We start from the raw sequence: 27,510 nt of genomic DNA, 5'->3' as shown, positions 1-27,510 counted from the left end.
AAAAGTGTTGGGTCCATTTCTGGGTACATCTAGGTAATACATGCATAATGATGGCATCAATGACACAGCTATAGGGACACTGATTAATGTGTGTAGATGCTGAATTTGACTTACATTTTAGACTCCAGTGACTTCCTTCTACATTGTACATCATTGCACATTAAGAAAAGTTGTGTAAGTCCATATCTCAGTAACAAAACTTATTATATGGTTAATACTTAAATTAATGATGCAGGTAGGGTTGCTCTACTGAATGCATACATGCATGATGAGGATGCTTAATCTAACCTTTCATTAAACACTTCTGTACCTTTCTTTTATTTTAAATATAAATGTAACGGGAAAGAGAATAGTGTGCTTCCACCGGGGATCGAACCCTTGATCTCCAGGTTTCTAGTTGGACGCTCTACCACTGAGCTAAAGGGAAATTCCCTCTAGCTCTAAGCTAGGAGGCGACCTTAATCCTAATGTACAATTGACCCCTGCCACACTATTCCAACCTTTTAAAATGTGTTCGCCCTCGGACACCACAACCCATGTTCTAACTCCCTGTCACTACAGGAAGGGCCACAGACACCCTTTGTAACAAGAAAGAGAATAGTGTGCTTCCACCGGAGATCGAACCCTCGATCTCCAGGTTCCTAGTCGGACGCTCTACCACTGATCTAAAGGAAAATTCGCTCTAGCTCAAAGCTAGAAGGCGACCTTAATCCTATGTACAATTGAACCCTGCCACATAAATAAACTTTAACCTTAAAAGGGAATTGCATATCTTGGTAATTGTAAACGTTGCATAGATATTAACTTTAAAAAAAATGTTCAGTGTTGCAAACTAAATATATTTGTCATTATATTAGAGCAATTAAAGGTTATTTATTTGATTTGAATTATTCTGTTAGAAATATATAACCATTCACAATTGTATAATTTACCACAGAATTAAGTCTGTGAATTTACTAAATTTTGGCATGGACTTGTCTATGAAGCAGTGGATATTGATGACAGCACGTTTTTGTTGGGTTTGAAAGTTTGTATGATTTTGTTTCAATTTGACATTCTTATCGAAAACTCCTGTTTCATTGGTATGGACAAAAACAGATAATGGTTTACTCTGATTGACTCAAAAAATAACTTGTTAGGTGGATGAAGTTGGTTCATATTCTTCTATTTTTGACCTATGGTAATCTTGCCTCAAAAGCCACTTAAAACTCTTCTCCAAACTTCAGCTAAAATGTATATAAGAATATGACATGCACAGTACAGGTGATAAAGAATTAATTGTAATTGGGGTGGTGGTGGGGTGAGATTGTCATAGGGGGTAAGAGATTGTTAATTAAGTTACTGCAACATTTAACCTACATACTTTTGCTCATTTTTTTTTTTTCACTTTTGTTTTAAATGTGTGTATTGGAGTGGGGAAGAAAAGCTCTACGCTCTGTCAATATTAGACTCGCATTTAGTTTATGTGATTATTTTCTGGACTTGAGCAAGTCTAATTGTTCTTCTTGTGCAGGCCCTTAAAATGTTTCTCGCACTGTCCGAGTCTACATCAATATTGACGGTGTCATTAATATGTTCTTGAACATATATTTAATTTATGCAGTAATGTATATAAGAACCTTAAAAATAAAATAGTCAAAACGTAAACAAATAACGACATTGCGTCCGTACGGTGATCCGGATGCGGTTGGGGAGCGGTCCGTGTATATTTAAGACGATCGCAGCGCAGCTTGTCGTCATAATGAGGAAACCTCACGTATTTCAACTGCTGGCTTACTCGTTTACTAGTTGACTAGCTAGCTATTTCTGAATTAAAACTTTGTTTCGAATTTCTGTTTTACAAAAATGACGAAAGCTTCAGATCAACCGATAGAATGTACTGAGTATATAACATCACGTAAGTCTGGAATGGATTGAATACTACAAACTAACACGAAATCGCGATCGGTAAAACTAGCATAGCATGGAATGAAAACTAGCACAGCATGGAATGAAAACTAGCATAGCATGGAATGAACACGCAATAGATTTGTAAACGTGTGCAACAACACAAATGTACATAGCATGGAAAAAGACACTTATCAACTAGGGAATTAATACAAATGAAATAGAATTAGATTCCAAACCAGAAGTAACTAATTCTATAAAAATAATTATGACGGTGATCCCCTTCCATACCATTCAACCAACAGCTTTTACTAATGAGAGATAGAAGGACTAATGTTTGGCACAAAAAAAGTGTTCTTATTCACACATAAACAAACTTACACAATCGTTCGAGCTTTTTTGAGTGTATCTATTTAATTGTTATACTTATTACACTTTGAATTTGCAAATGTCAACTCCCCCTTGATCACTTTTTTTCGCTATTGTTTGAAGCATCGGTATTTTGTGCACAGAAGCATCCTGTTGAAAAGAAACACGTAGCCAGGGTTTCCTATCAGAGGTTTCATTATATATATATGCATATTCATTAAGGTCGCCATCTCATCGGTATTTTGTGCACAGAAGCATCCTGTTGAAAAGAAACACGTAGCCAGGGTTTCCTATCAGAGGTTTCATTATATATATATGCATATTCATTAAGGTCGCCATCTCATCGGTATTTTGTGCACAGAAGCATCCTGTTGAAAAGAAACACGTAGCCAGGGTTTCCTATCAGAGGTTTCATTATATATATATGCATATTCATTAAGGTCGCCATCTCATCGGTATTTTGTGCACAGAAGCATCCTGTTGAAAAGAAACACGTAGCCAGGGTTTCCTATCAGAGGTTTCATTATATATATATGCATATTCATTAAGGTCGCCATCTCTACCAGATATTTCTCGTCCTCGGTGAATGCCATAAGTAATGTTTTGTTCATCCTTGGCTCTGTATTGGACCCCCTCTTACTCCATATCTCGTAAATTACACACTTATCCTCCTCGCACACATGTTCTTACAAGTTCCAGTTTGGCTTATAGGGGTTTACGATATCACTTGGTTTTTTTTATTTCCTAATTGTTGCTTCTTTTTGCAGATGACTTTAGATTCCCTCTTCATGTATTGACAGTGCAATATACTACTTTCTAAATGAACGTCTACAAAATCGGTGGTAACACTCAGTTGGCCATTTGTCTGTGATTGGCGTCAAACGAACAGATACAAGATCAGCTCCCACCCTACAGAGATCAGTCACACTGCAGTATCTACTCCTGTAATCATGATAGGACAAACTTCCAACATTGTATTAGGAAGACAAAACATCATGGCTTCTCTCACGTATATAACGGAGACACCTATCAGCTTCATCAGAGGTCTTCGGTTTTAAGGTTTGTTTTGATCCTTGTGATAATCCTGCTTGTTTCTGACACTCCAATCTAACACCTAGATTTTGCAGTTTTTCCTCACTCAGATATAGAGGAACTGATATATAGGATATTGTACACCTAAACTCCAGCTCACTCACATGAATGGTTTCCCTACCACTTCATCATCTTGATAAATCTAACGCACCATACATATTACATCAACTTCAAACCAGTACACCCTCTACACATAGAAAAGGAAATGTAGACTTAGACCTTTCAGAAGAAAGTTGTTAGATCGCCTTTTTAAAAATATGAATTTGAAGTTTCCGTTTGAAGTTGTCAATGCTCTCGAGTCGGCAAAAATCTTCAAAACACATACGCTATCATGTCAGTATGTTCTACACACGTCTTAACGCTAGGGCATCAGCTTGTTATAAATTGATTAATTTTTGTCATTTACAGTTTAAAAATAGGGTGTAGTTTTAACAGTTTTTGATTATTGTATAAAACAAAACATGACTTTCATTGCCCTGTGAGCTAGATAACGGCACCATCTTTAACCTTGTACAGATTCTGTCCAAGATAAGCACAAACCAATAGGAAACCAAAAACTCATGCCACCCCTTGAGTCAGTCAGTGTTGATAAACTTTTCTAATCCATTGCTGCCTTGGTATTGCACATATTTTAAGGCACAACCAGATTTTTATTATCCTGGAGCATGGTATATATATGAATAACTGCTTTAACTGATACATAACGTGGCATGGATATAGATAATGCTGATGAAGAATTGCATGTAAAGAATGGCCACATTGCTTAACTGATAATTTCATAACGTTATCCATATAGTATAACGTTACTGAAATATCAGTCTATACCATATGTTAGCGTGATGAGTATGCTTGAATCAAAGTCATTCCGCCAGTTTGTTCTTCTGTCCGTGCTGGTAAAAAAAATACGAAGATGACTTTTTTACACAAATGACCTTTACAGATACCAATATGTTAAGACAATAAATCACGACCAGCACGTGTTTCCTACCTTCATGTTTTGTACGGAGTAAAGAGTACGTAGGTAGGGGTCTGAATCCCAGACCTTGACCACTCGGTTGGTATCAGTTTCTTATCGGGTCCAGCTATGGGTGTGGAAGGAGGTCTGATTTATAGCTTGTTATCTTGGCTGGAGAAAAAACATCAAACTGAATGTGAAACTGATTGGTGTAATGGAAGTGGTCAATTTCTCTCTCATCACAGCTGGGTGTGGGCCAATATATCGTGACCCCCATTAGTGTTGATACAGAGACCTCTACAGATACGGGGACCACACGGAATAATAGTCAGGGATGTACCCCAATTACAGAAACTACTCGGCTCCATAGTCGTGTACAGATCTGGTCCACTTCAAAGACGATCGTACAATTAGTCGACTGATAATTGCCAGTCTACACTGGTAGTTGCTGCTGTTAATGAGATTGGAGACCCATCTACGAACTTTTGACAAATGTGTTTTGATATTGTTCAAAGTAAAGGCTGTTGTCAAGTATAAACAGTTATGCTACATGTAATTGTGATGTATCAACATACGGTAGCTTTAACTTTCATTTATGTTTATAAATAGAAGCAGGTTTGCCGATCAGGTTACTAGCGTTCATATTTTAATTCTTCTGAAAATATTAATGACATTGTTGGCTCGTCAAACGTCCTCATCTCCGTTTAATTAAGGACACAGAAAAATACGGATTTGTCACACACCTCAATCTCAACAGAACGTATCATGCTGTATTCTATTGCCCAATCTCTGCAGTACATAGGGCACTATGAAGGGTGCTCAAGTTAATGTCAAACACACTGTGTTCATGCTTGTCCAGCCCTTGTAGTATAATGAATAGTCTATGGTGTATTTCAATACATTTTTCTTGTCAGGTAAAAATGGCCATTATGGGGAAATTCATTGTCAACTTTCAAGGTAAATACCTTGCAAAAAAAAACCAGAGCGTCAACACCCAAGAACAAAATCGGAATACACCAGGCCAGTCGATACGAAAAGCCAACAACAGGTACCCGAAAGATACCAAAACAAATAATAAATATCACCACGAACATCTGCACAAAACAAAAACGCTATTTCATGCGATATTTGATATTAGACTTGCGATCGAAAAGGATTTTGGAGAGTCAATTTATGGCCATGGCAGCTATTTTAATATAATTTTGAAGTTCAAAAACTTCATTTATTTTACCACAATTGTGAAACAAGTTTCAAAACTTATCTTCATCACACTTGTTGGCCCGGATGTAAGCGTGGAGAAGGTTTTATTGTGGGAGGAAACCAAAGTACTCGGATAAACTTATTCGGGCAGGAGACCCAATACATTTTCACGTCCAATTGGGGATTCGAACCCCGACCGCCTAAGTGAAATGCGAGTGCGCAACCTGACACTCTTAGAAGTCATATTTTCTCGAAATTACTTTATAAACATTTTTTTCGACCGTTCTATAAAGGATAGCTTTGCATGTTCTTGGTCGACGTTGCATATTTTATAAAGGCCCAGTTTCAAGAGTTTTTTGTAAATGAGTTTTGTATGTTTTTTACACTGAGTAATACAACAAGAAAGATATGTTGAAAGTATTAACTGTTTCACTGAAGAAGAATTTGCATTTGTTATGTGTATACCTTTGCTTACACAAAAAGCGATTGGGAGAGAGACGAGTCTTCCTTTGTGGATATTTGCTATGTTCTGTACATAAATAAGGAAGATCAGATTATCTCCAAACCAAGGAAGATAGACAATGATATATATATAACCTGACATCTACACAATCTGCCCACAATTATCTACATCTGAATCAGTGCCCAGGGAATCCCAGACTTCCGCAAAAACTCAACTGCACTGCACTACACTGCCCCTGTAGGTCCACCCACAGAATGGTTTATAAATAATCACCAATAACTCACGAACAGTATGTGATCTAGACAGTATCCTATCATGAATGGGGGAAAATCTAACTACAAAACACCAGCGAAACAACACTTAAGATGTTGTTACATTCAAATGAAACGATGTGCACTAGAAACAGTAATATGACATAATTTATGTTCTTACCAATATTCAAACAAATGTGCGGAAGACCATCATGTTCATGTTACATATTTAGTTATGTTCACATCTCATCATAACCATCATCTAAACTCAACAAATAACTTGAATTGAACACATATTAATCGCATTTCCAGGACTACACCACACATGTAGGTTGAGGATTGAGAAATGAATACACATGCATGCTGAATGAGGCAACTGATGAGGGAACCCCCTGCAGAATAGGGGATTTGATTTAGTGATCTCTACTTCGGGACAAAATACAACCAAAATAAATAGGATAATCCATTGCGGTTTTCCATTGCATCATTTGGAATCTTAATAATTACTCTCTACATCCTAACAATCTTTGAGTTTCCTATCGCATTGCTTGGCAATACTTCAGTTCCTGGCCTAAGGCAAAGGGTTCCGTCCCCTGGCCTGGATATACCAAATCTTTTTAATGTTAGCTACACGTAGCTGTGCAAACAACTAGATAACCAATTGCCATTATAATGTGATTGGTCGGAGTACTGTGTTGGGTGCCTTCGACTAGGTATTTCAGCGAGGCAACACTCTAAAGTCAGCATCAGATCCACACTATCACCAGGATGCAAATTAACACACATAGCTCGCCCTACACATGCATTCGTTACACTCCTACTTAAACACATTTGTTGTTAAGAAGACACTAAACTTTATTAAACCAATCAAGAACTACGCAGTAAAATGAACAATTACTTAACAAAAACATCATACAAAGTTTAAAGTAATGAAACTTGGGCACAAGATTAACACCAGGAAGATTAATATGTGGACCCAATAAATCACTGTAAAAGTATTACAACATCTTTAAATTAAGATCCAGGGTAGTGACAAGGAAACAACAGCACATGCTAAAGAACATAATAAAAAATAAACCTTAATATTATTGGCATCCGTAGGATTTATATTTAATCACTTTTTTGCAAGTCAAGGGTTATGATAATGGACCAATTCTACACAAACTGTATGCATTGGATGAAAATTTCTTGAATAATATATTATTGAAGTTAAGGTACAAATGACTTTCTCCAAACTTAAGTGATGCTTTCCAATGTAAGACTTATGTTATGGAGTATGTAAAGGAAAGGTTTATTATTGAAGTTAACGTAAAAGCTAAGGAACTTTCTCCAATCTTCATTAACATGTTCCGATGTAAGATTTAAGTTATGGAGTATGTAAAGGAAAGTTTGTCAAACTGGCCCTTGATTCTTTACTTCTGTAATGATATTTAGTATGCTTTACCTAGCATGAGTTATTTAGGCTATAATTTATCACTATACTGCAATACAGATAAAAATAACAATATCAAAGTATCAAACAGGAGCCAAGTCGAGAGCTGAATGCACTCTAACGATTCGTGATTCAGTTTTGGCATGTTTTGTTATATCGTTAAGTGAATTGCACCACATAGCCTCCAAGACCTCCGATCAATGCCAGCAGATCTCAGTCATACACACCTCGTATGAACAGCTATAGCTAGCTGCCTATGACAACACAGATCCATCTTCTACCTGTGTGATGTAACAGGGAATCACGAAGTGTAAATTACAAATTTGAAGATTCTGTGGCTACCAGCGGAAACTCCAATTTAACAAATGTCTATTAGGAAAAATATATCATGAAGCATTAGTCAGGATTGGAAAATGGTCGAATGATGTATATGTACCGTATTTAGACTATTGAAAGTCTTCAATTATGCACACCTGATAAGAGTCACATTCTTTAGCAAATATCGTTACCAATTTTGATAGTGAATTCATTTTTTATCAATAAAATACCATTTTAATATATTTATAATTCTCTGGATACCAATTTATAAGATTTCATGTTTTAGTATACTGTTTGTTATTGCGTCTGTCAAAGATTAAGTTAACAATGGTCTGCAGCTGTAACATGGTTTTCACAAGTTTTAATTATTAAGTCAAAGTAGGGAGAAAATCAACTGAATGTAATGTTCAAGTTTATAACCATTGCTGCCATAGAGACATCACAGCTATCAGAGGGTCGTTCATATGAGGTTCCCAGTAAATAGCAATTAATTAAGAAGCATAGATGTATTTAAAGTAACTATAGGAACACATACATATTAATTGATATCATATCGAAATATTTTTTATTTTATTTGTCTTTCTTCATCAACTCATTTAATTTTTAGATATGTGCTTCTCTAGAGAATACATCACACATCACACAGAGCAGACGGGCACCTGAAGCATACAATATGTCTGCCATATTTAAGATCAAATTCAGACCTAAGTCTGCCCTGTAGCAGTCTTAGGATTTAAGACAGAAATTTAGACTTAAGACTTAAGATTTTTTTCATGATCCCCAAGATAATTCTGTTTTTAGACTTAAGTAAAAAAACTATCGACTTAAGTCCGTTTCATGATCCCGGCCCTGTACCCTAAATTAACACAATAAATGAAGATTGTATTTATTTTATGTTGTATGTGTGTATAATCCTTACACTTTTGCATTACATAAGAACAATGAATCTTAAACGTTTGTGAGGTATACACAGTGCTTGCCATGATTTGTTAATTTTTACCTAAGAATCAATTTCTAAAGAAAGGATTTTGCTCCTCTGTTAATCTGCTGGCAAAACAATCTCTCGTTTATATCCTTCATAGTAGGCTTAGTTTTAATTTCGATAACCCTAAATGCTTCCATGCAATAGGGAAAACATCAACTAATGATGTACAGTAGTTAAATAAATTTATCCAATGATACATATTTTAACAAGATATCAAAGTTCATGGTAAAATGTAACTGCAACAAAAGTCTTTTAAGTGATATAAATGACTATTTATGTGAAATTAATCATGAATGTAGCTTATCATAAATTAATAGTTAAATGCATGCAAATAACACTACTAAGGTACGCTTGGCATGAGGAAACTTGATTCACTCTCTATTATTGACTACTTCGTTAACTTGAGGCCCACATGTTTGTATTAAAACACTACCACAAAAACACATTAGTGTATACGTAGGTCCCCATCGACTAAAACACTCTGTGTTTTACGACAGGTACTACAGGTTTATGGTAAGACAACAGGAAACTTCTGGATTCTACATCAGGTCGTGAGTTAACGGGGGCCTATACATATAACATACTACCTACATGTACACTCAGGTGGGCAGGTCTGCTGGAAGGTAACGGGGACCTATACATATAACATACTTCCTACACTCAGGTGGGCAGGTGTGCTGGAAGGGATTGTCGGAGTAAATCACACACAGAGATGTCAGGATGGATGGGAGTATGCCCGTTCATTCTGTAGTGCAGACAAAGGTACATCTGCGTCATACACTGTTACACTGTATCTCCTTAACCAATATATATACATGGTTTTTATATTAACACACAAATCAAGGCACATCCATAAACTTCACTTCCTCTTTACCTCTAATTGGTTCCCTAGCCAGTTTTCATCGCAGGGATATCCCAATACATCCCCACTGGCCTATTACAAATGATATCCAAATATTTTTCTAGAATGGAAACCATTTTGACTTTACTGTTTGGCCTTTGAAAATTCTAAAAATATTTCCAAAGGACGCTTACTACATTATAACTTTATTTGTGTGTATTACTCACAACAAATATAGTCAAAAGACGTAGAATAGACTGCACTGCAATGTTTTATCATATTAAACAATTTAAGAGATTCCTGAAAATCATTAAAAGAACATTTCAAACTTCTCAACACACTTCCCGCAGCAGTGTGAGGTTTCCACCTTGGTTTGTATGGAAAAGTCAGGATCTGATCTATTCTACAAATAAACTAGAAGAGAATGGCTTTATAACTCTCAATCAAATTAATTCTTCTCACATCCAACAGTGCAAAATTCTTATTATTCCTTCTGCTATACAAAAAAAAAAAAAAAATTAAAGTGAAAGAAGGTGGTATATGCTTTGGGGAATTGTTCTCCTGGTGCAGAGATGGGGGCCAGCCTCATCCAAATATCATCTGGTTAATGTTTATTCTATCACAGTCTATCAGGCCTAGTTATCTGGTTTTGCACACACAATTACCTCCCCTGACAGCACTCTCCTGATATTTACATTTCACAGGTAGGACAAACCCCATGAAGTCCCGTTTGATGGACGCCTGATGTCTATTCCATTGCACCAGATCAAAGGCCATCTGCTAGAATATCAGGGGTGATTCACTCTCACACACCGCAAAAAACAGCCAATGAATGCCGTTCAAATAACAATCTGTGATCCCTATCTCTATTCCTGTAAAATCAGACCATCATATCAGTAATAATCAGTTTTGCTTTTGACAGGGAAAAAATAGAATAACAAAACATATCTAAGATCACAAGCAAACATATAACTATAATGTGAGGTTTGTCAACTGTGATTGCAGTAAAGATATATGACCTTGCCTTTAATACAAAATACGGTAGCTTCCATTCTGATACTTAAATGTACATATCTGTTGATAATGAATCAAACTATAATGCTTGAAATTTATTCTGTACAAAAATAAAATGCAGATTTGAAGAGAAAAATATGACCTGTCAAACACACATATCCTTTTTTTTCCTTATCAAGGTTATGACTTCTGGTGTAAAAATAAATGATAACCAACAAAAAATTGAAGCAAACTTTAGTTTAGTGTAGAGGAATATCTCAAGTTATACACAATTCTACTACACTGTCAATGTAACGACACGTTAGTTTGTATCTCCCAAAAACCTTCCGCATTATGTAAAAAGTGAGCCATGTGTTGTTTGTCTTTGGCAAAGTTGTTTTGTTAAGTGAATTAAGGTAAGCATTTGAATGCAAAATATTTTAATATTCCACATACATAAATGTTTATCTGGCATAATTTACACATAAAATAGGCTGTTAGGGCATGTTACCTTGAAGGCAGTGAAGTACAGGTACATGTAGACACAAAAGGTATTTAAAATTTCTGTTCATATGAATCAACATGTTTACATATATACTATAGTGGAATATGTAACTCGGGATTCCCAAATATTGGAAAAATAAGTAACTCAGTAAACAGGTTAACCATTAATGGTTCATACCATTTATAGCATGCGATGAATTAAACCCAGCCAGAAATCAAAGTTAAACTCTGACCTCAACAAAACACTTTAGAAAAAATTGTGCTGGTTATAAAATTATCTCGATGTGCCAAGGTTATAAAGTGGTAGAGCCATACGACTGGTAAATATATGTAAATTAATGAAATAGTATATTACAATTAAACTTGGATCGACCCTTGCCTTTACGCAAGCACAATACCAAGTCTGACTCCGTTCCATATTTGTGAGAAACAAACAAAATATGCCTTTGGACAATGGCCACCTTTGTTTGAAATACAAAACTTACCCCTGCCTGGCAGTCCACAGAGGTCTTGGAGCCAAGGTTGACAATTCGTCCATCAGCGTAGTACATGAGGTTCTTTCCCAGATGTCCTGGCTCACCACCTACCAGTAACAACAACAGGTTACAGACATAACATGTTGTACTTTTATTACTGTATACAGTATACCACTGATTGAAGACAACAGTATGTAATAGACCTAAAGCATACCACCTAAGGAAAATTATAGTCTGTCTTAGTTATAGACACTGCAACATATTCAACATTATCCCGGGTCATTGTCCTAGGCCTGTTGACTAACAAGACCCTCTGTTAGCATGTTAAATTGGGCACAAGATGTAACATAATTGGAAAAATGCAACAGCTCAATCAATATTCAAACCAGGGACCATTTAGATTTATGATACTCGTTTTGGACTTTTCATACTTGCTTGCCAGAGGCTCACAAACATGAAAAATCCAAAACTTGAATCATAAATATAATATGAAGGGAAACTTATCCACTATATATAATTATGTACCTCTAATTCCATATAAAGGAGATCGACACTTAAAATACTTAACTACCAACACAGGCAGTCCGAGTACAGTCCTATATTTTTACACAGGTGGCAGTAGTTGTATCGGACCTATAAGCTGGCCTAATACACACCAGATGTGTGGTTAATTAAACATTTAGATCTATCTATCACTAATCCTTTATTTTGAATACAGCCGGTTCAGTGGAACTTTCCCCTTTTACTTCAGCCTTTCATCTTACCTATCTTTGTTTTGATATGAACTGTATTGACCAAATATAATAAACAAACCAGAAAAAATCCAAAGGTCTGCACTTAATATATAATATGATAAATATGTAATCATAAAAGGTCGATGACTTTGAAGCTACTATAACTGGGTCAGATATCAAATTAGCAAGCTCAAAGAGCAATGTACTCTTTTCCACAGTGCATTTGATCAAATGTTCAAATAAATTGCTGTGGGATGCATAATCAAAATCATTTTACAATATCTTTAATTTATTGTCCAAACTCTCTGGCCGATGGGGCCACACCCTTCATTTTTACCATGTTGAGTTTGCTTAGCCAAGTTATGTTCCATGCCAAATTTGATCAAAATCCATTCAACCCTTCTAGACAAGTAGGCTTTTAAGTAAAAAGTTAACAAACTGATGACTGATGATGGAGGATTGACGACCCAATACAGGTGATGGCAACAGATGCCTCATTACAGCATAAGGTCATTTGACTTTCAGGCAGGTGAGCTAACATGTACATCTGAAGATGGTAAATAGGCATATTGTAGAGTAAAAAAGGAATTCAGGATAGGTACGAAACTTATTTGTATGAGATCAGTGAGAGGACATGATTTCGGTAGATATAACACCAGCAGTTCACCTGGCTACACCCCAAACCAATCGTACATGTACAGGTGGTGATACAGAGTAATTAACGTGTGTGTTACTGAGTATAGTACAGAATCCAGAAGATAAAACAATTTATTGTTACCAATTGGTAATAGAAATGACATGTGTGTGTGGGTGTATGTTACACTTATATTTGTACAAGTTAAAAACAGCACCCAGTGTAGAAAAAAAGCTGCCAACTCCATATAACTGCCACTTGTGTCAGTAACGATGTAGATCCTACCTACCACTCCTGGTGACATACACTCTGATAGCTAGCTATGCATATGGTAACTAGACAATCGCTGTCATAACAACTGGAGTCATAGATACGCTTTTTGCAGTATCAATATGTAAACTGTGTGTTTACCATCAGTTGTCTAAGTAACAGTCTAAGTTAATCCCACAATGGACAACCTTGAGTAACACTAAATGTAGACCAACTGTTAGCAACCACTTGGCAATATGTTTAGTAACCTTGAGTGTAAGCAAACTGTTGACATTATACCTTCTAGTGAAAGTCTGAGTAACTATGAATGATGATCAACTGTTGACAAGCTCATGGCAATAATCTGAATACATGTAACATTAAACATAGACCCACAATTTAAACATTTGAAATATATTTATTAACCCTGAATGTAAACCAAGTGTCAAAAGAGTTGACAACCTCTTAGCAATTTGTAAAATATCTTTGACAGCAAACCAACAATTGACATCATCCTGGTGAATGTCTGAGTGACCTTGAATGTTGAACCACCATTGAAAACCTCTTCGGAATATACTTAGTGACAGTAAATGTAGACCAACTGACAACAACAAATAAGCAATTTTTTTAAATCATAAAGCATAGGTGAACTGTTGAAAAAATCACTGAAAGCAGACAAACTGTGGACAATCTCCTGGAGAGAGCCTAAGAACCCTAAATGTAGACCAACTGTTGACATCCTCCATGTGAGAGCCTGAAAAAAAACTAAATGTAAACAAACTGATGACAACCTTTTGGTGAGAGCCTGAAAAACCCTAAATGAACACCAACTGTTGACATCTCCAGGTGAGAACCTATAGGTATCTTAAATGAAGACCAGCTGTTGACATCCTCCTTGTGAGAGCCTGAGGAACTTTAAGTAAAGACCAACTGTTGACATCCTCCTTGTGAGAGCCTGAGGAACTTTAAATGAAGACCAGCTGTTGACATTCTCCTGCTGAGAGCCTGATGAACTTTAAATGAAGACCAGCTGTTGACATCCTCCTTGTGAGAGCCTGAGGAACTTTAAATGAAGACCAGCTGTTGACATCCTCCTTGTGAGAGCCTGAGGAACTTTAAATAAAGACCAACTGTTGACATCCTCCTTGTGAGAGCCTGAGGAACTTTAAGTAAAGACCAACTGTTGACATCCTCATTGTGAGAGCCTGAGGAACTTTAAGTAAAGACCAACTGTTGACATCCTCCTTGTGAGAGCCTGATGAACTTTAAATGAAGACCAGCTGTTAACATCCTCCTGCTGAGAGCATGAGGAACTTTAAATGAAGACCAGCTGTTGACAATCTCCTAGTGAGAGCCTGAGGAACTTTAAATGAAAACCAACTGTAGACATCCTCCTAGTGAGAGCCTGAGGAACTTTGAATAAAGACCATCTGTTGACATCCTCCTAGTGAGAGCCTGAGGAACTCTAAGTAAAGACCAACTGTTGACATCCTCCTAGTGAGAGCCTGAGGAACTTTAAATAAAGACCAACTGTTGACATCCTCCTAGTGAGAGCCTGAGGAACTTTAAATAAAGACCAACTGTTGACATCCTCCTAGTGAGAGCCTGAGGAACTCTAAGTAAAGACCAACTGTTGGCATTGTCTGAGCATTGACACATGTTATGATTGTGTTTCCATGTAAAGAAACAAGTTGCCAAGGTCTATTTTGCTTATGAGTAAATTACATATGATAGCTAACATTATATGTGATACAGCATGGGTCTATAAAATATTGTACAAAATAGCTTATAAAATTAGTTACAGGGAATCCGATGACACATTGTGTAGTGTAATAATGAACACGGGACACTTCTTTTGTAGTATACAGTAATATAGCTGTGCAGGAACATTATGTCAATGGCACTGTGTCTTAGAAGCATTGTCATCCAATTCATGTGTATATCAAATCATATTTTATAGGTGGGATTGTCTGTTATAGATATGTTTGTCTAATAATTGGAAAATTAATTTGTGAGCCAGGACAGACATTAACGTGATGTGACATTATCACTTTACATCACCAACATACTAAGAACCTAATCAGACAGTGTACTGTTACAGCTACGACAGAGACTTAATGACCGACATTAGGGAACACATGTTTGTTGTGCCAAACAGAATGAATACATAGACCAGGCTTTTATTGCCCAAACTAGATCCTAGAATACCACCAACCTGTTTGAGTTTATCATTTTTCAACCATCTTTATTTAAAGTAAAGGGTTTCACTGAATAAGTCATTATCACGATAAATAGTTCTACTCGGTGCTTTTTGACTTGAAGTATTCTCCACTCTATACAGATATATGACGCAAACAAAAGGAGTATTTTTGGCTTAGAGTATAACTTCTAATATGAAGTTTTCCATATGCTTTGAGGCCCATCAATTGGACATTCATTTCGATATTGTGATGTGTAAATCCTGTATTGCACCATTAACAATGTATAGTCATTGCAATGTCGAGGTTCTGAGTTTGACCCCTGTTTTTTTTCTTTATTTCTACTTTCAAACACTCAAATTTCGAACAACTACAATTCTGTAAAACACATACATGTAGCAACATGATATTTTTTTATGGAATATTTCTTTAGAAAACAACGTAAACAAATATTTCACAGCAGTGACAATGGTAATAACAAAGTCTAACTTGTTGATACACACTTCACCAAAAAAATACAAAATTAATTTTTAACGAGATTTTAAATCAGGTCAAAGTGATCCATGTACCGCTGAAATGTGGTTTTTCGTATGTGCAGTAACCTCCCCTTAATTTTAACTTTAACTTGGTCCAGGTCACTTCAGCTGACCAAGTAGCTGAGTCAGTTGGAGCGATAGTAAAACAACTCGAGGTCCCGAGTGCGAGTCCTGGTCGAGCTTTATCTTGAGGTCCCGAGTGTGAGTCCTGGTCAAGCTTTATCTCGAGGTTCCAGGTGTGAATCCTGATCAAGCTTTATCTCGAGGTCCAGAGTGTAAGTCCTGGTCAAGCTTTATCTTGAGGTCCAGAGTGTGAATCCTGATCAAGCTTTATCTCGAGGTCCAGAGTGTGAGTCCTGGTCAAGCTTTATCTGAGGTCCAGAGTGTGAGTCCTGGTCAAGCTTTATCTCAAGGTCCAGAGTGCGAGTCCTGATCAAGCTTTATCTCGAGGTCCAGAGTGCGAGTCCTGGTCAAGCTTTATCTCGAGGTCCAGAGTGCGAGTCCTGGTCAAGCTTTATCTCGAGGTCCCGAGTGTGAATCCTGATCAAGCTTTATCTCGAGGTCCAGAATGTGAGTCCTGGTCAAGCTTTATCTTGAGGTCCAGAGTGCGAGTCCTGGTCAAGCTTTATCTCGAGGTCCAGAGTGCGAGTCCTGATCAAGCTTTATCTCGAGGTCCCGAGTGTGAGTCCTGGTCAAGCTTTATACATGCTGATTGTGTTTCACAATCAGAACACTATTGGTGATTACTGTTTTTTCAATTCATTTTTACAATATTTTTCATAAAAGAGTGAAAGGCAAACTTTCCTTTACAGAAATGATTTTATCAAAGCTTTAGTGGTGCCAGAAAAATCAGCTACAAGTGCATAGTTTCACTTTTTGGTAATGATTCAAGGAACCTTTAAACAGGTTGTTCCAGTCTGAATGTAACAAGTTTTAACATCATCAGCTGTATATAGTTTACTAGATTCTAGCACCATCACCCATATTACCTCATACTTTAACACACCAGTCCTGTCACACTGGGATCTATCTCACAGACCATTCTAGGTAGGTTTAATTCCTTACCAATTCATCAAATCATCACCAACTGTGACATAAATGTTATCCAAGTTTGAAAGAAGTATAATCAAATCTCTCTCTATTTTCTTATCATACAAGACACAACATTTAAATTGCTGTTTATTTTAATCCTTGAAAAGATGCACGTTTTAACTGGAATATCTTGTGTTTTGTATATATCCTGTACATGTTTATATTTGTGTCAAATATTACTAAAGTAGAATACTGAAGAGCGTACTTATAATAAATCATGTCAATGTTTCATAAAATAATTGATAAGAAATAACACTGAACACCTTCCTGCAGAGTGTTTAGAGGTTTTCTCACATTTATTTACCCCTCCATATGGAAATATCCCATAACCACTTGTGCCCCCTGAGAGTGTGATAAAGCCCCTACAGAGCTGCAGATCACCGGGTCACTAAGGGCCCCATACCATTACCATCTAAATCCCTTAACCCAAAGTAATTACAGAGGAGAGAAAAATTCCAAAATTCTTCACATTATGTAAAAATCTAAATGTATTATGTCAATGTAACGGTTTTAGAACTATTATAAGCATCAGCATTCTGTTAAACACACTATCTCATTGTTCTGATTCAGAGAGTGCTGAACACCTAACACAACACACACGAATAAATGTCACAAAGCATATTTTACCCTGCTTCAATTTATCCAGTAAGCGTTTTATACCAATATGTGCGTAATAAATGTAGGACCACGCTATCCAACTGAAGACATTCGATTAGACACTAACTCCTTCTTTACAGCTATTCTTTTATCATATAAACACCGACATAAATCATATTGAATCATATCAAGTACAAAATAACAAATTTTATGTCCAATTATTTTTCAATAATTACAATTTAAGAATCTTTGATGACACCAAATGAATGCCTTGATAGTTATTTTTAATCTGAACATGTTTCATTGAACTGACAAGCCAAAGAATTTCATCCTTGTAGCCTAATTGGTATCTTGGTATACAATACATTTAGACAACAGCTATAGAGTATCATTTAACAGGATGTTGTTCCTTTGCTTGCTGTATTGGAAATATGAGCACTAAGTTGATATAATGCTCAACCTTTTACTAAAACAGACTAAAGTCACACATTAAACAGCCCTGGTGTCACTTAAAATAATTCACAGGAGACTATGTAGACAGCCCCCTGTGTATATATCTGGTCTATATACAAGTCCCTGTGTAAATATCTGGTATATATACTCACCCTCGAGTCCATAGGGCCTGAATACTCTCCTCTCGGTCAGTATAGAGAGTGTCAGACTCTTTCTGAACAGGTACTCTCGTATTACGCCATCACCACCACGGTGCTGCCCCCTACCTCCAGTTCCAGGACTGAGGTGAAACCGCTTCACAATTACAGGATACCTACAAAGAGCCAAGGTACAAATTGTAGTATACAAAACTTATATTATTCCTTACACGACAGAAAAGTCCTAAGAAACCATGTGTTCCGCAAACTGTACATGAGTGACACCATGTTGATGACAAGGCACTGGGGACCCAGACTAAGTTTCCATATTAACTGTACAGTGACACCATGTTGATGACAAGGCACTGGGGACCCAGACTAAGTTTCCATATTAACTGTACAGTGACACCATGTTGATGACAAGGCACTGGGGACCCAGATTAAGTTTCCTCATAAACTGTAGAGTGACACCATGTTGATGACAAGGCACTGTGGACCCAGATGAAGTTTCCTTATAAACTGTACAGTGACACCATGTTGATGACAAGGCACTGGGGACCCAGACTAAGTTCCCTTATAAACTGTACAGTGACACCATGTTAATGACAAGGCACTGGGGACCCAGACTAAGTTTCCTTATGAACGTTAAAGTACAAATGTATGTTGATTCTTGTCATAGTGGTGAACCATGCTTCTAGTCACTTGTTTCTGACCTGTGTTATTGCCTTTTTGGTTTTTTAAGCAATATATCAAAGTTTTGAATGCCTCAGGCCAAATTGTGTAAGGTTGTCTGCTTGATGTTAAGAATCTACGTTTCTGAAGTGAGAAAAAAAAGTGTTAGATATGTAGAAACTTGTCTAACCTCCTCTCCAGAATCTCCACGTCTGTGATCCGCGTGTTGGTCATGTGACTGTGGACTCCGCTCCTTCCGTCCCAAGTCGCACCCTGTAAGGAGTTTAGATATAAAACAATGCATATTCACATGAAAAAAAGAGAATCATGTTATTTATAAACAGGAAAACATTTTTAGATGGTTCCTTTAATAGGCAATGTTCTATGTTCTGTACAATTTGATATCTTTTTGTCAGACTCAATGAAAGTTTTGTATTAAATATTTAACTTTGTTGTGGTTGAAATCCAATTTGTAAGTTCTCTAACATTTTACTGTAAATGTTCGCTTGTACTTTTGCTTCCTTTCAGGTTTTTGTGAAGACATATATTAGCCTGTGGACCTTTGGATCTGCCAGACAGCTGCTGAACAGGCTGTAATTATACAAACCATAGGATAACCACAAAAACCTTTTACATTTTAAAAACCTTACTAGTCAAAAATAAATATAACACATGGCTCTGTTTCATTGCAGCGTGGAGAGTTCAAAAGTATATGAAAATGTGAATTTGTGATGTATTTGGACATTAATGATTGCTAATAAGCAGGGACTGAATTAGGAGCATGTTGTCTACACATAGAGCTGGCAATCCGACATTCCAGCACAAAACAAAACCAGGTGTGTCTGCCTGCCTAAGCTACAAAAATATACCAAAAATTGTCATAATTTGGGGAAATATATATAAATTGGCACTTTCCTTGCTCTTCATACTTAAATTGTCATTGATGTAAGTTTTAATTCTGTAGCCTTGGAAACAATACCAGAGAAATCATATTAACTCACTAATTAACATTGCATATTTAGATGTTTCTTACATGTACTTAATCAAGAAAGTTTGAAAAGCTATGATACAGTTAAAATCTATTTACCCGACGTATCTGATGTCATATTTCATAAACATAATTAAATTTCATGTCAAGAATACTGGAATGTTTTTAGAAAACTTTCTACTTTACTCCCATGATTAAAAAGCTGGTCAACATGAATTACTTTGTAGTTTATTACTGGTAATGTCTTCAATCCAACTTCATTCATGACCCCACGAACTGCACCAAAACAAGATTCATAACTTAAATGAAATGTCTTATCTTTTCATTGTTTTTATTGTGATTACATATTTACAACTTCAGATGGCACAAGTATCGGTTGATGCATATCAAAATGAATCATGCAGCAGCGTAACAGTGAAATTGACCAGCTTTGAAGTCAGGTGTCACTCCCTTGTAATCCTCAAAAGACAAGCATCAACCTAGCAACTGGTCATTTTTGTATACCTAAAACCAATCAAATAGCCAACTAACTGATCATGAGTGACTTTGATTTTGTCATGACATACATGTATTCCACGAGTGTTTAGAGAAGGTATGCTTTGAGACCGGTGTATTTCCTCTGTAATCTTCAAAAGACATGTATCACCCAAGCAAGTGGTCAGCTTCTTATTACATAAAACCAATTGAAAAGCTAAGTAAGTGACTTTGATTTTGTCAGGACATCTTGGATCGTGACATATTCCAAAGGTGTAAAGATTGTGTACCGGGAGCTGAACCCTTAGCTTTTGAAGATGTCATATTCATGACCAGGTAAATTATTTGTTCACCAGTATAATATCTATGTGACCCTACCTGTGGGTGTAAGATAGAACCATCTGATGGAGGTTATATTCAGACCATGTTATAATTACGCTATAGCAGGTAGACCATAATGCAGACAGTATTCGGTTGGAATGTTGGTATCTCCCACACTCCTACATGATAGATATTTTGTAATCCTACAGCCCTAGATTTAATGGGATGATCTAGGTCTACCACACTCCACAGGTAATAGATAAGTAAAACAATATGAATCCGCCTTCTCAATTGTCCATGTAGCAACAGTAGATATCACATGTAGCTCTCTCTCAATTGTTCATGTAGCAGCCCCAAAATCTGTCTGTCTCATGCACCACTGACTGTAATTTGATGTTATTTGTAAGACACCATTCACCCTCAAAGTAAATTGTTTACAATTCAAAGTTCCCCATCAAACCAAAATGCTTTAACTTCAAAGGAAACCAGACCCCACTATTTGACAACCACATCCTAAGATTGCCATGGAGATATAATTAATTAAACATCTCCTCATTAAACATTTAAAGTTCTTCTCGGCACTTCACTATTTTTACGACAAAAAAAAAGAAGAAAAAGACCCAGCATCACTTCAATGCAACAGATTTAGCCTGAATATACATTGAGTTACGATAAAATGTGAAGGATTTTGTACCTACTGGCTCAATTTGAGATAGCACTTGAGACAAATCATTCTGCAGCAGAACACACAAAGAAAAATGTCAATGAATTGCAGTCAGTAATGGAGAGCTCATCAGATAGGTATGGCAATGGTTACCCGATTCAGGTGATAGGGTGCCGGGATTAATTCATCTCCACAGATTTACCACAAAGCTCTACAACCTTCAGTCTGCTACGTGTTGTTATTACATTCATAAGGTGATAGATGACAGGCGAGATTTGACCAGAACGACGGTTCTAAGTCAGGGATTTACTTCAACATTGTACAGAATTCACCAGGTTTCTCATGAATTGAAAATAACTGTTCGTAATTAAATGAATTTGTAAATTCTGTGAATTCTGTATAGCAATGATCCAGTTGTAATTTACAGCGCTATGATGTCTGTTCTTTGCAATGATTATTAAAATGTTAGTATGTTTATCTGTTTTTAACATTTATACATGTAAAGATATAAAGATAACCTAAAGATACAAAGATAAGCAAATTTAACACAATACTGGAATACATGTACAAAACCTAGTACAATATACTGAAAAATTGGCTATATCAAAGTAGGTCAACATGACCTAATTTTATACATGTATATTATTTGTTTATTGGTGTATGTTGACTTGATCCTTTGGACAACAGTAATACTAATTACAGACAAGCATACATAATGATTGTCATAAGTATATATCAACATAGTGGCCGATAGGTAACCACACACAGACCTCTGTAATTGGTGGAATGTAGGTCACTGTGACACGGTCACTAAGATATGTAGTGTTGGCTGTGTGTGGTCATAGCTCCAGTCAAACTTCATTATAACTAACATGGCTACCTTAAATACACCACTTGTCACAAGTTGTTTTTTTTATCCAAGTATATTTACCCATGCAACTTGGATAGGACAAAAGCCCATTTTATCTTATTTCTCGGACAGTGACACACCATCCCCATGTGTTAGGCCTTTGCCTCTAAAGCACCTAGAGTAATCCCTTTCTTCATGTTGATAATTAATTGCTGCTGCTCTTTATGTAAGTACATGTGTAGGGGTTTTGTCCTTGTTGGGAAGATTCTATCCAAATAAGGCGGGTTCTGTTGCAATGAAGAGGGTTTGTTGATATCCTTACCTCTGTACTTCACTCTCTCTCTCTTTGTTAAAAATAAGATGCCCACCAAAACTCCTTAAAACATTTGCAAAGTAGCACTTATTTATGGAATATAATGTTATCTCCCTTATCACAAAGGTTATCTCCCCTGACTTGTATCAGTATCTGCGATTAGATTGATGGAAGACACAACCACATTGTAATACCTTGGAGACTGTGACCAGCTGACTGGATAACAAATGTTGTAGTATCTAGAAACAGCTTCTGGGAAATCACATTGGTCTTGCCCATACAGATAACAGTAATAGTTTTGTGACAGAAAGTTGATAAGCTGTTATGTGTAGCTAAGGTGTCAGGATGAGAGCAGGAAAATGGTGATATAAAGATGTTACCTAACATGGAAGTTAATGGAAAAACCTCTGGTATGATACCTGTAGGGGGGCTTTCGTTCCTTTATCAGCAGATTATCTCCCCTGACATGAATGTGTGATGATCTGTATACTTACTGCCCCTGCTCCTCCAGCCACCGTCTCATAGTGTCCAAATGCTTCGTCACCAAAGGTGATGTTGTTCATACAGCCCTGGAATGTGATAAAATAAACTCTTACTGGACACCAGTTTAACATTGTTCTCATAACATCATGAAACTATTGGATATGCTTCCTTGAAGTTACAGTTAAATTATGGTGGCTATTTAAGGAACAGTCTTTGACCTAGTATTGAAATAATATACAAAACTTGAAAATGTCTGTAAGACATGAATGCCCCCGCCGCCATGTGAAATTAGTTTCAGTGTTTGATGTTCTATAAATAGTTACAACCACTTTAATCTTGATACTCTGAAAAATGTTGGCCTTGACCTTGGGACCTTGAAACACAAACACAATGTCCGAGGTATTCTGTGTATAAACTTTCGTCAAAATCTGTTAAGAAATGAAAAAGCTAGAGTGATGACACTGAATTGGTTGATAGTTTTCTTTATAAAGCAATCATGACCATGGTCTTGACCTTGGAACCCTAAAACACAACAATATCCGGGTATACTCATACTTGACCTTTGTATAAAGTTCGATGAAAATCAGTGAAAGAATGAAGTTTGACCAAAATCCATAAAAAGAATGAAGTTGCTAAGTGTTTACATTGAATCAGGACGGGACGCTACGGGACAGGACGAGACAGGACGGGACGGGCTGGACATGGGCAACAATAATAATACGCCCCTGCCAATTTTATGGAGGGGGGCATAAAAATCAACTCACAATACAGTTTGTTTACAAAGAGTGTGTTGTTTGTTTCCATAAAGTTGTTTAAATGAATAAATAGTAACACAACCAGTGTATCAAAACCTGTATGCTACCATAATCTACAGTCTGTAGGTCCCACCGTCTGCATTACCAATCACACCTAATGCAGTGTAATCCAAAAGTTGCTTTCTTGCAAAAATACAGATGTGAAATATCTAGTGGTACACATGTGACTGAACACTACAGTACATGTATTCATACACTGATCTTAGTCATGGGAGATAATAACAACTACAGAACAATGGGTAGATGTAGTAGCCCGTAAACAGCACAATTACAGCACTCGGATGACATATCTACATTGTATGACCAGATGCAAGTATAACAGACCAGCAATAACATGATACAATGTATCTAAATATAATCAACCCAGAAACATTTAGCTGGTAATGATAATTTTCTCTTCCTTTTTCACCAAAAGTTTTGCTCATGCCACACTTTGTAACTAATTTGTACCAAATTTTAAAATGTCAAATTTAAACCAGACTACACAGCTATAAGGAAGATAAATTGGTGAGAAAATTACACTAAGAGCCAATATTTTACCAGGATGGATACTGTTAATGCAGTTTAAATGAGCTTTGACAAAAACACATATTTCATTGATGTGAGCTTGCCTACTAACCAGGTCCCAGGTTACCAGTGGGGAGAAATGGAGAGGATGAAAGTGGGATAAAGGGTTCAGAATAAATGTAACAGAGGGGCAAAATGGAGGAGGAGAATAGAAGGGACAGGATGGGAGGAGACGAATGGGAAGGGGTGTCAACTACAGTCCCAGTACGTACTGGGAAGGGGTGTCAACTACAGTCCCAGTACGTACTGGGAAGGGGTGTCAACTACAGTCCCAGTACGTAGAGGGGAGGGGTGTAAACTACAGTCCCAGTATATAGTGGGAAGGGGTGTCAACTTCAGTCCCAGTATAAAGTGGGAAGGGGTGTCAACTACAGTGCCAGTATAAAGTGGGAAGGGGTGTCAACTACAGTGCCAGTATAAAGTGGGAAGGGGTGTCAACTACAGTGCCAGTATAAAGTGGGAAGGGGTGTCAACTACAGTCCCAGCATAAAGTGGGAAGGGGTGTCAACTACAGACCCAGTACATAGTGGGAAGGGGTGGCAACTCCAGTCCCAGTACGTAGTGGGAAGGGGTGTCAACTACAGCCCCAGTACATAGTGGGAAGGGGGGTCAACTACAGTCCCAGTATGTAGTGGGAAGGGGCGTCAACTACAGTCCCAGTATAAAGCGGGAAGGGGTGTCAACTACAGTCCCAGTACATAGGGGGAAGGGGTGTCAACTACAGTCCCAGTATGTAGTGGGAAGGGGGGTCAACTACAGTCCGAGTACGTAGTGGGAAGTGGTGTCAACTACAGTCCGAGTACGTAGTGGGAAGTGGTGTCAACTACAGTCCGAGTACGTAGTGGGCAGGGGTGTCAACTACAGTCCCAGTATAAAGTGGGAAGGGGGGTCAACTACAGTCCCAGTATAAAGTGGGAAGGAGTGTCAACTACAGTCCCAGTATAAAGTGGGAAGGGGAGTCAACTACAGTCCCAGTACATAGAGGGAAGGGGTGTCAACTACAGTCCCAGTACGTACTGGGAAGGGGTGTCAACTACAGTCCCAGTACATAGTAGGAAGGGGTGTCAACTACAGTGCCAGTACATAGTGGGAAGGGGGGTCAACTACAGTCCCAGTGCGTAGTGGGAAGGGGTGTCAACTACAGTCCGCGTATGTAGTGGGAAGGGGTGTCAACTACAGTCCGAGGACGTAGTCGGAAGGGGTGTCAACTACAAACCGAGTACGTAGTGGGAAGGGGTGTCAACTACAGCCCCAGTACATAGTGGGAAGGGGGGTCAACTACAGTCCCAGTACATAGTGGGGAGGGGTGTAAACTACAGCCCCAGTATAAAGTGGGAAGGGGTGTCAACTATAGTCCCAGTATGTAGTGGGAAGGGGTGTCAACTTCAGTCCCAGTATAAAGTGGGAAGGGGTGTCAACTACAGTCCCAGCATAAAGTGGGAAGGGGTGTCAACTACAGACCCAGTACATAGTGGGAAGGGGTGGCAACTCCAGTCCCAGTACGTAGTGGGAAGGGGTGTCAACTACAGCCCCAGTACATAGTGGGAAGGGGGGTCAACTACAGTCCCAGTGCGTAGTGGGAAGGGGTGTCAACTACAGTCCGGGTACGTAGTGGGAAGGGGTGTCAACTACAGTCTCAGTATGTAGTGGGAAGGGGTGTCAACTACAGTCCGAGGACGTAGTCGGAAGGGGTGTCAACTACAAACCGAGTACGTAGTGGGAAGGGGTGTCAACTACAGCCCCAGTACATAGTGGGAAGGGGGGTCAACTACAGTCCCAGTACATAGTGGGGAGGGGTGTAAACTACAGTCCCAGTATAAAGTGGGAAGGGGGGTCAACTACAGTCCCAGTATAAAGTGGGAAGGGGGGTCAACTACAGTCCCAGTACATAGTGGGGAGGGGTGTAAACTACAGTCCCAGTATAAAGCGGGAAGGGGTGTCAACTACAGTCCCAGTACATAGGGGGAAGGGGTGTCAACTACAGTCCCAGTATGTAGTGGGCAGGGGTGTCAACTACAGTCCCAGTATAAAGTGGGAAGGAGTGTCAACTACAGTCCCAGTATAAAGTGGGAAGGGGCGTCAACTACAGTCCCAGTACGTAGTGGGAAGGGGTGTCAACTACAGTCCGCGTATGTAGTGGGAAGGGGTGTCAACTACAGTCCGAGTACGTAGTGGAAAGGGGTGTCAACTACAGTCCGAGTACGTAGTGGAAAGGGGTGTCAACTACAGTCCGAGTACGTAGTGGGAAGTGGTGTCAACTACAGTCCGAGTACGTAGTGGGAAGTGGTGTCAACTACAGTCCGAGTACGTAGTGGGCAGGGGTGTCAACTACAGTCCCAGTATAAAGTGGGAAGGAGTGTCAACTACAGTCCCAGTATAAAGTGGGAAGGGGTGTCAACTACAGTGCCAGTATAAAGTGGGAAGGGGTGTCAACTACAGTCCCAGTTCGTAGTGGGAAGGGGTGTCAACTACAGTCCGGGTACGTAGTGGGAAGGGGTGTCAACTACAGTCCCAGTATAAAGTGGGAAGGGGTGTCAACTACAGTCCCAGTACATAGTGGGGAGGGGTGTAAACTACAGTCCCAGTATAAAGTGGGAAGGGGTGTCAACTACAGTCCCAGTATGTAGTGGGAAGGGGTGTCAACTACAGTCCCAGTATAAAGTGGGAAGGGGTGTCAACTACAGTCCCAGTATATAGTGGGAAGGGGTGTCAACTACGTACAGTCCCAGTGCGTAGTGGGAAGAGAAAAAAAAGAGAGGAGGGGACAAGAGTGAGGACAAACTAAAGAAGGGGTATACACTCGGTCATAGCTTGACAAAGGGACCAGTTGGTCTTGAAATGTTGCGACATGTTTAATACGTACATTTTTTGTGCAGAAAGTAAAATTTTGATATCACATATTTCCAAACTCTTATTGGAGATAGAGAAGGGTTGTTGGTAACAGGGTTTAAAGTGGTGGTGGGGGTG

At 38.1% G+C, this 27,510-nt stretch overlaps 1 protein-coding gene across 2 annotated transcripts in view; it reads right to left on the bottom strand.

Annotated features, from left to right (window-relative positions):
- The window catches only part of LOC110446313 (5-oxoprolinase-like), a 114,736-nt gene that overhangs the window by 31,485 nt on the left and 55,741 nt on the right, over positions 1 to 27,510 (bottom strand). For both annotated transcript variants that reach the window (XM_021491398.1, XM_021491397.1), the window contains exons 31-34: positions 23,173 to 23,247; positions 19,259 to 19,341; positions 18,412 to 18,572; positions 11,776 to 11,873 (exon numbers count right to left, since the gene is read on the bottom strand). In XM_021491398.1, coding sequence (XP_021347073.1) covers positions 11,776 to 11,873; positions 18,412 to 18,572; positions 19,259 to 19,341; positions 23,173 to 23,247 — 417 coding nt within the window. The remainder of the gene's footprint in view (positions 1 to 11,775; positions 11,874 to 18,411; positions 18,573 to 19,258; positions 19,342 to 23,172; positions 23,248 to 27,510) is intronic.

Source organism: Mizuhopecten yessoensis, unplaced genomic scaffold (assembly GCF_002113885.1).
Source record: "Mizuhopecten yessoensis strain PY_sf001 unplaced genomic scaffold, ASM211388v2 scaffold2671, whole genome shotgun sequence".
Lineage (NCBI taxonomy): Eukaryota > Metazoa > Mollusca > Bivalvia > Pectinida > Pectinidae > Mizuhopecten > Mizuhopecten yessoensis.
Note: the sequence above shows the minus strand (reverse complement) of the source record. Positions and strands in the feature narration are given on the sequence as shown.